This window comes from Cervus canadensis, chromosome 31, assembly GCF_019320065.1.
Source record: "Cervus canadensis isolate Bull #8, Minnesota chromosome 31, ASM1932006v1, whole genome shotgun sequence".
NCBI lineage: Eukaryota > Metazoa > Chordata > Mammalia > Artiodactyla > Cervidae > Cervus > Cervus canadensis.
This window is the reverse complement of record NC_057416.1, coordinates 24978312-24991077: the sequence shown is the minus strand read 5'-3', so window position 1 is coordinate 24991077 and position 12766 is coordinate 24978312. Positions and strand designations below refer to the sequence as shown.

Sequence of the window (12766 nt, the reverse complement as noted above, 5' to 3'; positions counted from 1 at the left end):
TGGTAGAGCAACTTGGTAGATTGCCACTGGAACTTGAAAAAATTTTTTCTGAAACAATTCTGCTTGTAGAATATAGTTTTAATTAAAATGAAAGGCATATTTATCACAGTTAAAGCAAAATTTGAAAACAATTATTAATAATTCTGCAAAAACTACAATTATCCATTAACATGCAGGTATTCTACCATCAGAGGTAAAATTACTGTATGTAAAGTTAATCATCTCTTAATGTCTTAAACGGGGAAATAAAAGATTTTCTTTTAAATTGAAAAGTTGTTTCTCAAGGAAAATCATAGTTTTGTAAGTTGTTGTGTGTGTCTTCAGATACAGAAGGTGAAAAATACCACTTGCAAATTAAGCCAAAAACTAGTTTTGAAGCTTTGATTTGACTTTTTGCCTCTACTTGGCATTAACTGCAATAGAAAAGAAAGAAGAAAATATATTAAAACCATCAAGGGTTTGTGTTCATTAAAATAGAGAGTTCAGTAAACATGTTGAAAGACTTCTCTGGTGGTCTAATGGTTAAGACTCTGCCTTCCAATGCAGGGGACGTGGGTTTGATCCCTGGTCAGGAAAGTAAGGTCCAACATGCCATGGTGTGTGGCTAAAAATTTAAATAAATAAATTGCTCAATTGTGTTTTTTAAAAAAATTCTTTCTTAATCCTGGGATCTCTTACAAACTAAAGGAGAAAATTTTATTGAATTGATTATCATTCATTTGTCTGAACAGGGCAAGTTAGGGTAGTTCTGTTTCCAATTAGGAAACCTCATCACAGCAGCACCTGTATATTGGAGTTGCCACCAGTGCCCTGTAACCTATAGGACAAAACTCAAGTAGGTTAGCTTGGAATGCAGGGCCCTTCACAGCCCTGCACACACAGCCTCGTTTCCCATCACTTCCACCTCTGTATTCAAACCACATTGAACTTCTTACTGTTCTCTCATGTGACAGTTCCTCTTGTATTTCCATGGTCCTTTTTGTGTGCATTTCTCACACACAAAAAGTGTTATGTGGTGGTGTGATTATTTATGTATCCTTTCCTTCCCATTCTACTCCACCAAGTAAGTTTAAACAGGATTGGAAAGTTTTCAGCTAAATCACAGCCTGGAAAAAAGACTGTAAAGGAGGAGAGAAAGCAGTGGTGGTGGTGGCGGGGGGGCAGTATATGACTGTGCTTTTTCCTTTCTGCTCAGTTTGATACATTGCTGTTGCTGCTTTAATGATAAACACAGTGTAGTAGACGTGGCAAACCTATGAATTAAAGAAGACATTTGAAATTTCAGAATAGGAAATCTTTAATGTAATTGCTCCATAAAGGTTTTCATAGTTTGAACTTTCTTGTGTTCTTAATAATTATTTGTGATGCTAAAAAAGCTATCTCTGGAATCAAATCCAGCTTTGATTCTCAAAATTTTTAATTGTTATCACTTTGACTTGTTGTTCGTTGGCTAAAGTCATGTCCAACTCTCTGTGACCCCGTGGACTGTAGCCTTCCAGATTCCTCTATCCTCCACTATCTCTGGAGTTTGATCAAATTCCTGTCCGTTGCATAGGTGATGCTGTCTAAGCATCTCATCCTCTGTCATCCCCTTCTTCTCCTGCCCTCAATCTTTCCCAGCACTGGGGTCTTTTCCAGTGAGTTGGCTCTTCCCATTAGGTGGCCAAAGTATTGGGCATCAGCAACAGTCCTTCCGATGAATGTTCAGGGTTGATTTCCTTTTGGTTATATTTGGTTATATTCTTATTATATTTGGTTACATGTTTCCTTTGGTTATATTATAGCTCAGTTGTAAAGAATCCGCCTGCAATGCAGGAGACCCCAGTTTGATTCCTGGGTCAGGAAGATCCGCTGGAGAAAGGATAGGCTACCCACTCCAGTAGTCTTGGGCTTCCCTAGTGGCTCAGTTGGTAAAGAATCTGCCTGCAATGCAGGAGACCTGGGTTTGATCCCTGGGTTGAGAAGATCTCCTGGAGAAGGGAAAGGCTACCCACTCCAGTATTCTAGCCTAGAGAACTCCATGGACTATATATATAGTCCATGGGGTCTCAGAGTCAGACACGACTGAGCAACTTTCACTTCACTTGTATTATTGTAGTGAAAATAAAAGGAAAAGAAACAATTGCCTACTTATTATAAATGTGTAACTGTGTATGCACTCAGTCGTGTCCAACTCTCCATGACCCCATGGACTGTAGCCCACCAGGCTCCTCTGTCGATGGGATTTCCCAGGCAAGAATGCTGGAGTGGGTTGCCATGCTCTACTCCAAGGGATCTTCCTGACCCAGAGATCGAACCTGCGTCTCTTGCTTTTCCTTCATTGGCAGGCAGATTCTTTACCTCTGTGCCACCAGGGAAGCACTTATTATCATATCAAAGAGTAACTCTAAAACAATGAGAAGACAGTAAGCACATCTTTCGGAGAAGGCAATGGCACCCACTCCAGTACTCTTGCCTGGAAACTCCCATGGATGGAGGAGCCTGGTAGGCTGCAGTCCATGGGGTCACAAAGAGTCGGACACGACTGAGCGACTTCACTTTCACTTTTCACTTTCACGCATTGGAGAAGGAAATGGCAACCCACTCCAGTGTTCTTGCCTGGAGAGTCCCAGGGACAGAGGAGCCTGGTGGGGTGCTGTCTATGGGGTCGCACAGAGTTGGACACGACTGAAGTGACTTAGCAGCAGCAAGCACATCTTTTAGTTTTTGTGAGTGAAAATAATCCATAGAGATCGCATCACATTGAAGACAAACCACATCCTTCTGAGGATGTGAGAAGCCCTGTGACCCACTTCCCTGATGTTGCTCTTGCTGCTTGTCCATAGCACCGTAATGGAACCAAAGAGAGAGCTGAGAGAGCCCTGTGTGTGAGACGAGTTACGTCCTTTATTCCACTTAATTCTCACAGGATACATGAGAGAGATACAGGGATGTCACTGCCCTTTTACAGATGAGGAAGCTACTCTTTGGAGAGGATTAAATATTGTAATTTTGTCAGGATCCCATGGCTAGTGAAGGGCAGATGTGCAGTCCGAATTCTGGTTTCTTTGCCTCTAACTTAACTGGATTCTTTCCACTCTCCTATTAAACATACCATCTGTCTCCATCATTAACTCATCTCAAATCCTCATGCTTTTTTTCTTCCAGATCCTTGCCATCAAGAACCCTTTCAGCCAGGACATTGAGAATTGTCATTTGTCTACTGAAATAAAGGGGGTTTAACAAGTTTTATCCAAGTATTTTTTTACTTATATATTTTTTATTTTTAACATTTAAAAATATATGTCAATTAGTAAGAAATTATAAATGTTACAACTTTGATAAAACATTTAAATGCAACAGAATATCATATAGTGCAATAGGAAATCAACTTGTGACATCTAAAATGCCAAAATAATTTCCATGCATTTATTTTTGTGAACTCCGTACTAGGCTATTTTCAGTATGCACCTAGCCTTCAGAACCAATAACAATATTGTGAAATTTATTTTTTGAAATGTTGCTATTGGAGTTGTTACAATTATATAAAGATTCTCTTTGGGATTATTCTAATGGAATAAGGAAAGTAAATGTAACATTTAATATGATTAAGGGTAAACAATAGTAGTAATTCTTGAAAACAAGATTTTTGTCTCCGATATTTTTTGATACAAATTTATGGTAGTGTTGTGCCATCCGACTTAAGGATTTTTTTTTTTTTTACTTAGATCGGTCATTAGACTAATAATTTTATAATTTTTGAAACTTTATATAATTTACCAGTCTGTGTCTAATATGACAAATACCTTTAATTTCAATATTTTCTAATTTTAACTGGCAAAATGTATTTTAACAGAGAACTAGTTTTGCACATTTTCAATGTTTGTCCTTGAGTAGAGACTTTAAAAATTTCTATGTTTGAAGCAGTTTTAGATCATGATATTGAAATTTAAAGCACATTAACACCTTTTTCCAGAGGAGCCCTTTCTACCAGATTCTTTTTTATTTGTATTTTACAATTGAAATGGCTCTTCTAGTGATTTTATAGCAAATAATGGGAATAATGTCTTTAGCTTGTGGCATTAGTTGAGTTATATTTCAGTAGTTAAATAATGCAACACAAATACAAGTTTTTTAATGGTGTGATCAAAGATTTTTTTTTTTCCTTTTCAACATTCCACCAAAGTAAAAAGTATCTGAGTAATAATCATCGTTAAACAACAGGGCTTAGTGTGTTCAGCAAGTGCTCTGCCCACCAACAACCATTCCCTGTTTCTGTAAGATCCAAATCGGAAAGATCCCTCACAACTGGATATACTTTCCCGAGTCTGAAAGTCAAAGTGTTAGTCGCCCAGTTGCATCCTACCAGGCTACTCTCTGGAATTCACCAGGCAAGAATACTTGCAGTGGGTAGCAATTCAATTCTCCAGGGGCTCTTCCCCACCCAGGGATCAAACCCAGGTCTCCCACAATGTAGGCAGATTCTTTATGATCTGAGCCAACAGGGAAGCCCCTTCCCAAGTCTAGTGGGCCCTAAAATGTGGTAAAGAGATTTGCATTGGCTAAATCTAAATAACTAGCAAAGCTAAAGTATTTTTGCAACTTTTTTTTTCCCTCAACCTTTTTATGTTAGCTGACTTTTTATGTTGTCTAGCATAGGTATCCAAAGAGAGTTTGATTCAGTCAAATTTATTGTAGAGTAGCTAATTTTTCAATTTAGAAAAATAAAACACTAAGATCTTCCAGGGTAAGTCTTATTAGTCACATTAACCAAATAAGATGGAATTCAGAGCATTTTAGGGTTCTTCTTTAACAAATAGATTTTAAAAGGGGAAAGTCAAGCAAAGAACTGCAACTGAAACAAGAATTAGAAAAATACTCTAGAATTAAAGCAGTACAAAAATAACATAAATGTTTTGCCCAGATAATTATTTGGGAAAGTTATTTGTTTAATGTTTGGTTAGAGAAAGATGTTGCAGATTTATTATTAAAATTTTTTCTGTTAGGTTAATCAAAAATTCAGTATTCTGATTAAAGATGCTTTCTTTAAACAACTCGCAGATTTTGTTGAATACTGGCTTTGTGATATTTTTATTTCGTGAGTTTTAATTTCTTGCAAAAAGGATAATTAAAAAAACCTTATAAATATTGAGTTACATTTTAAAACCTGCACTTTGAAACAGAACATGAAAAAATGGAGCATTTTTTCCCCTCAAGTTTGTGTTTTGGCTCTAAAAATAAAAATAAAACAAATTAAAATTTGAGCGAGCATTATTAACAAAAAACTGCTTGTCTATAAATATTATTGTCTTGGAACTTGAAGAATTATATGAATAAACTGAATTCCTTCTAGTCCTTCTAGTTTCATGGGTTTTTTTTTTTAACCTTTTGTGTTTCTTGACTAATATGGAAATATATGGATGATCTTTGGTTTGTACATATGCTCGTTGCAAGAAAAAGAGCCCACAGATTGCTGACCGAAGTAGATTAAGTAAGCTGTTGGGCATTCTTCTACTCCAGCTGCTTCTGCCTTCACCTCCTCCTTCCCTTTCCCGACTCTGACAAACTTCCTGCCCAAAGTTCACAGGACCAGCCCAGGTCCCTGCCCTCATGCCATTCTCACGCCAGTCAAGACAGCCAAGTACCAATAAATAGGTAAGTAATTTATTTCACATTGGGAGAATTGACACGTACAAAATAAAGTATTGCATTTGCAGTAGAGCATGACTGGATGATGCATGAGCTGAGATGTTCAGGGGGGCCTCTTTGATGAGGTAATCAAATTAACTTCATATTCATATATTTTAATTCTGTCACGGTACCTTCTGTTAATACACCTAGTGTAAAAGTGCTTCTAAAACTCGAATTCTGAATCCAGCCAAATGTAAGGCTGTACTTTCATTTCTCTGATGAGAGAATTCCTCAAAAAAGTTTTTTGGTAAACTTAAATATATAAACTTTTAGACATGTGTATGTTTAAATGTCAATTGTGTGTGATATTAAAATGCATTAACTCATAAGCAGATGTATTCAGAGTCGTCTTATGCATATTTGGGACTTCCTTGGTGGCTCAGACACTAAAGCGCCTGCCTACAATGTGGGAGACCCGGATTCAATCTCTGGGTCGGGAAGATCTCCTGGAGGAGGAGATGGCAACCCACTCCAGTATTCTTGCCTGGAAAATCCCATGGACAGAGGAGCCTGGTGGGCTACAATCCATGGGGTCACAAAGAGTCGGAAACGACTGAGCAACTTCACTTTTACTTTTACTTTTTCTGCACATTTGACATCATCAGATCCGTTTGGAGCCCTATGACAGAGCTTTCCAAAGCGTATCATCCTCACTTCTAAATTCTTTGACATACATGCTTATTAAACCTGGGTACATATCTGAAATTGCTTTTGGTTGAAGTCATTTCAAGTTAATTTCCTTCCCAAAGACCTTCCTTAAAGTAATGGTTGAAGTCTTCAAAATAAAGTAAGCCTCCATATTCTTCTCAATGGGAGTAATTTTAGGAGAAAAATTGACTTGCATTCAAGTATATGTGGTATTTTAAAGCTATTAAGTTTTTTTACAGGCACAGTTTAATTTCAGTTCTTAGCATATTGATATTGCTTGAGTAGCGTGATTAACTCCCAGTTATCAATGCAGTTTGAAATAAAGCATTGTAGAGGAAGAAAATTAAATTATTTTTACAAGACAAGCATTCCTTAAATTAGATCTGATGGACACAGTTCTAAGAGGAGTGACTGCAGATTCTTAGCAGAGCTAATGAAGAGACACTGGGAAGTAAAGTGTTGATTAGTAATGCAATGTGGGAAGAAGATTTAAAAGAACTCATCAGATAGAGATTAAGATAGGAAAATTTTGTGATGATATAAATTTTACTCATTCCTTGAAGTATAAGATCTGTTGTCTGCTCTACTGTTAGCATTATATTTCTGAATCTTTTAACCATTAAAGAATCTCTCTGGTATTTATAAGAAGTCTCTTTTCAAATACCCTGTGGAACCCTTAAAACACACTGCATTCCTACTTGTCACAGGAAACTGCATTTATCATAGAATTTATAAGTCTATATTTAAGTCTATTTTCCTTGGTTAGGTAAGAATAATTTAGATCTATGACAGATTCATTTCTTTTTCTTAAATGTGAGAATCTATGTTTTGACCTGGTATAGTCAGTTGAGCATGTTTGGTTATTTGAAGGTTGTGTTCAGTCAGCAGTTATTGAACATCTGATTTGTGCTTAAAGTATGCTATTCTGCTTGTGTGCATGCATCAACTAATCTTTATATCAGCCCCATAAAGGCAAATGTTATTCCCTTATTTTATAAATGCATTCATGCAGAAGGCCCTTCAAGATGTTTTGCCCCTCAAGTCATCTTTGTGAACATCAGTTAATAGTCTTCAGTATTGTTGGTTTGAAAAGAATATAAGACCTATCTCAATGTTACTTGCTTTCTAATTCCAGTCATCAGCTTGTTAACCTGATACATATAATCCCTTGAAAATTTTGAATACCCAGTGTGCAAAGAACAATACAGTAACTTGAGATTTTTCACACTTGATTAAGAAACAATTGCTCTATGTGCATACAAATCTAGTCCCTTGGCAAAGATCATTTTAGTTACATTGAGAAGTGAATTATTTTTCATATTGAGAGTTATGCTAAATCAAGTAACTAATAACTCCTAATCCACTGATTCCCAACCAAGGTGTTTACAACTGCATCTGAATATTAATGAAAACAATTTCCTCAAAACTGGCTGTGTTCCCACTTTGTCTCTTCAAATGTTATCCTGAAGATTATCCTCCAGTAAGCTTTGGTGAAAGGCAGACTCTCTACTTTCCATCCCTCCCTCCTTGTTTTCAAATCTAACCCAAGATCGTTCACGTCTGTGACAGTTTCTTAAAGATACACCCACCCTCTTATCCTTTCTTACAGGTCAGTCATAAAAATGTTTCAGATATGTCATCTATTGAAAATGAACACAGAACCTGCTGAGTCAGCTAGGTTACTTTTGTGGTCTTCCACCAATTTTTGGTGGAATTTTTCAGGGCAAAATATTAAGACAGACTAAAGACTAATTTTATTGCCTGGCTTTCTGGGTTCTTGACCCAGGAACCTACAATAATGAAAAAATTTTTTCTTACAACCTCTACTGGTATCCATCAAACGACAAAGTAAAAGCAGTCTGTTAATGATACTTCATCATGAGTGTTTCTTTTGGATCAAACCCTCCCAGCACATCAGTGTGTTCACCAACTTGGAAGCTTCACAGAGATTGAGTGACCGGATATTTTGTTGGAATTTAATTACATGAACATGTGTAATTATATCCTTGGTCACACAGATGAGTTCAGTCCCCAGGCCTATGCCCTTCCCTAAGGTCAGGCTGGCCCACAGTTGGCTGGCCTGACATGGGGTTGATCTTCCTGGTGTCCAGCCCCCATCCTGAGTCACCTCATCAGTGTAACAGATACTCCCCTCACTCCAAATATGAAGGATTTTGGCCACTCTGTGCCAGGTGGCGGTGTAGTTGCTAAGTCTGGTCTGACTTTTGTGACCCCACAGACTGTAGCCTGCCAGGTTCCTCTGTCCATAGAATTTTCCAGGTAAGAATACTGAAGTGGGTTCCAGTAACCAGAGACAAAGGTCAGATATATTCTTTTTTTTTTTTTTAAGATATATTCTTTATTATAGCATTGCTGCTTGTAAAAAACATAAATGGAGAGATGAACCTTATACTTGAATATTGGACAGAGATTGACCAGTTGCCTTGCAGAAAAGAAAACTTACGATAATACTAATAAAGTTACATTAAGGAAAAATTTCAGAGCAATAATTTATAAAGTTAATATTACTATGAATACATAATATGTAAATATACAGAATACACAATATCAAAGTGTAGTTCAAAATTGGAAAAAAAAATTGCAAAATTTTAGAAATCCAGAAATGGACAAATAGGATTATTATGGGAGATTTTTCACCTTATTGACCTGTGACAGTAGACTGAGTAAAGCCATAGAAAAAATGACAATATATACAAATAGGCTCAGAGGCACTTTTGTCATTCTAGCATTTCAGCATTATGATCAATGGGCTTATGTGCAAAAACATGGAGCAGTTTCAGGTGATTTAATCTCAATGTCTGTTGATTCATAGATTATTGCTGGATACTCCTCTCAAATGTTCTCCATGTTTTGTTTTATGTATCTCCCCAGAAACAGCTGTCAGAATCTCAAGCGATACATTAAGTGAAATATTTCACTTCTGCCTGTACTTAATGTATTTCCTGTTTTTAATTCTTAGCCACAGTATCTTGCTGTATGGTGCTCACAGTTGCAAACAGAATCACATGTTACTGTCTTCCCCTTTGGTTATCATTTTTTGGTTATTTGTATCCATGTTGCTGTTTGATCACTCTTGAGGTCTTTCTGGTTTCCAGTTTCCAGTAACTCTTAGCCTTCAGATCTTAATTTTCAAAGTGAACCTCAAGCCTAATTTTTATTTATTTTTTTAAGTCTAATTTTTAAACAACAATTTTATTATTTTTAAGTTAATAGTAACCATTTAGTTTTGACATTTACTTCCTACCTTGCCAGTCCATTTTAGCTTTTATAAATGTAGCAGGATGTTTCCTAATTACTCACTGGATTTTGGCATCTTCATTTCCTTGAGAGGTCAGGTGAGAACACCTGTGTGTTGTACTCTATTCTTTACCTACCCACAGCCATTATTCTTAGTCACAAATGGGTTCTTTTCTGGATCTTACTGAGATTTTTTTTTTTCAAAATTTAAAATTTAAGTTATTTCATAGTTATAAAATGATTTTGTACTCATTGTAAAAATTTCACCAATACAGTAGAGAATTCCAATACAGTAGAGAATAAAAATCTGACAAAACCTCTGCATCTCTCCCAAGAAATAGCACCTATTCCTGTTTAGAGAAATATCCTTCTAGTCATTTTCTCTGTGGCATATTTGTATGTCATATATAGCACGGAATGAGACCATGCTATTTGGGCAGTCTCTTTTTCACCATTTAATATAATGTAGAGACCTTTTAATAGCAATACATACAAGTCAATTTATATTTTGATACCCATCTGGAATTCCAACAAATGTATTCCTTGGCTGTTAACTAAACCCTGATTTCAGATACTGGAAGGAGAGCACTTGAAATTAAGGGGTGATATATCCTTGCTCCAGACCTGGGGAATTATTAGTGAATGAATAATACAGTCATAGTAATCTAGTTTTAGAAAAAAATGAAAAAAGCAGAAACGTGAATTAAAAATACACTGAGATACCATCTCTCACCTGTCATATTGGTTCTGATTCAAAGCTGGACTATGTTCTCTGTTGGAGAAGCTGTGGGGGAACAGGCCCTCTTCATACTGCCTGTGGGAATGTATAAACAGGTACAACATCTAAAGACAGTCTTCAATATCTAATGAAACTACATATGCCTTTAATCTCTGACCCAGTAAGCCTACTTCCAGGGATTTGCCCTGATGATAACTCTCCACTAATGTAAAAATATAAATGTATTACTTGTAATTGGAAAATCTTGGAAATCATCGAAATGCCCAAACAAGACATTGATTGGGGAAACTGTTACACACACTAATGGAAGACCATGAATTTGTAAACAGAAAATGAACAATCCATAGGAACCATTAAGGAGTGTTTTCTGTGAAATATTTAATATTTTTGACACAAAAGAATACATAAAATGTATTACCTGTTGCATAAGAGGAGATACATGCATATTTTTGCATAAAAGAACACAGTAAAAATGGAAAACAGTGAAGTTGATTATTACAAAGACTAAAGGAGAAGAGAGTGAAAGGGGTACAAGAAAAAGTTTTCTGAATTCACCTTTTAGTATAAACTTTACTTTGAGAAGTTCCTGTAATGCTCTACGGACCAAAAAGAAAATTAAGTCAACAAGAATGGGAGTAAAACTATATGCAAGCAGAAACAAATTAGCCATTAAATGACTCCTATAACCACACTGAAATGAAGAGTGGGGAGAGACCAAACTAATGTAAGTGGAACCACAGCCCTTGGGCCATAAACCCTCATTCTAAGGGATTTGATTGAATCAAAGATGTCATTGGTTGTAGGGTGGGACTCAATTTCAGAGGTGTTAAGCTGTGAGAAAATGGAATCTTATATGGAAAAATAAAATTAGAATTCAATCAATAAGAAAAAAAAAAGAATTCAACCAATAATCCAGATAATTCAAGGGTATCCAAACAGGACTTCCCTGGTGGTCTAGTGGTTGACTCTGTGGACCCTAGTCGGGGAACTAAGATCCCACCTGTCAAGTGGCCAAAGGCAGTAAAATTTTTTTAAAAGTATCAGAATAGGAATGCAGGGGATTTCAGAATGCAAGGGATTTCAGAAATCTCTTGCATTCCTATACACTAACAATGAGAAGCCACAAAGAAATTAAGGAAACAATTCCATTCACCATTGCAACCAAAAGAATAAAATACTTAGGAATAAATATACCTAAAGAAACAAAAGACCTATGTATAGAAAACTATAAAACACTGATGAAAGAAAGATGACACAAATAGATGGAGAAATATACTGTGTTCATGGATCAGAAGAATCAATATAGTGAAAATGAGTATACTACCCAAAGCAATCTATAGATTCAATGCAATCCCTATCAAGCTACCAATGGTATTTTTCAGAGAACTAGAACAAATAATTTCACAATTTGTATAGAAATACAAAAACAACCTCAAATAGCCAAAGTAATCTTGAGAAAGAAGAATGGAACTTGAGGAATCAACCTGCCTGACTTCAGACTATGCCACAAAGCTACAGTCATTAAGACAGTATGTTACTGGCACAAAGACAGAACGATAGACCAATGGAACAAAATAGAAAGCCCAAAGATAAATCCACGCACCTATGGAAACCTTGTCTTTGACAAAGGAGGCAAGAATATACAATGGAGAAAAGACAATCTCTCTAACAAGTGGTGCTGGGAAAACTGGTCAACCACTTGTGAAAAAATGAAACTAGAACACTTTCTAACACCATATACAAAAATAAACTCAAAATGGATTAAAGATCTAAATGTAAGACCAGAAACTCTAAAACTCCTAGAGGAGAACATAGGCAAAACACTCTGATATAAATCACTGCAGGATCTTCTATGACCCACCTCCCAGAGTAATGGAAATAAAAGCAAAAATAAACAAATGGGACCTAATTAAAAGTAAAAGCTTTTGCACAATGAAGGAAACTATAAGCAAGGTGAAAAGATAGACTTCAGAATGGTAGAAAATAATAGCAAATGAAGTAACTGACAAAGAGTTAATCTCAAAAATATACAAGCAGCTCATGCAGCTCAATTCCAGAAAAATAAGCGACACAATCAAAAAATAGGGCAAATAACTGAACAGACATTTCTCCAAAGAAGACATACAGATGGCTAATAAACACATGAAAAGATGTTAAACATCACTCATTATCAGAGAAATGCAAATCAAAACCACAATAAGGTACCATCTCACGCCAGTCAGAATGGCTGCTCTCCAAAAGTCTACAAACAATAAATGCTGGAGAGGGTATGGAGAAAAGGGAACCCTCTTACACTGTTGGTGGGAATGCAAACTAGTCCAGCCACTATGGAGAACAGTGTGGAGATTCCTTAAAAAACTGAAAATAGAATTGCATACAACCCAGCAATCCGACTCCTGGGCATACACACCGAGGAAACAAGAATTGGAAGATACACGTGTACCCCAATGC

General features: G+C 36.3%; 1 protein-coding gene across 1 annotated transcript in view; it reads left to right on the top strand.

Moving 5' to 3' along the window:
- TEX15 (testis expressed 15, meiosis and synapsis associated) overlaps positions 1-5325 on the top strand; it is a 74347-nt gene extending 69022 nt beyond the window's left edge. Inside the window, exon 10 of the mRNA XM_043454595.1 lies at positions 3148-5325. Coding sequence (XP_043310530.1) covers positions 3148-3185 — 38 coding nt within the window. The 3' untranslated portion in view covers positions 3186-5325. The remainder of the gene's footprint in view (positions 1-3147) is intronic.
- The last annotated feature ends 7441 nt before the right edge of the window (positions 5326-12766 follow it).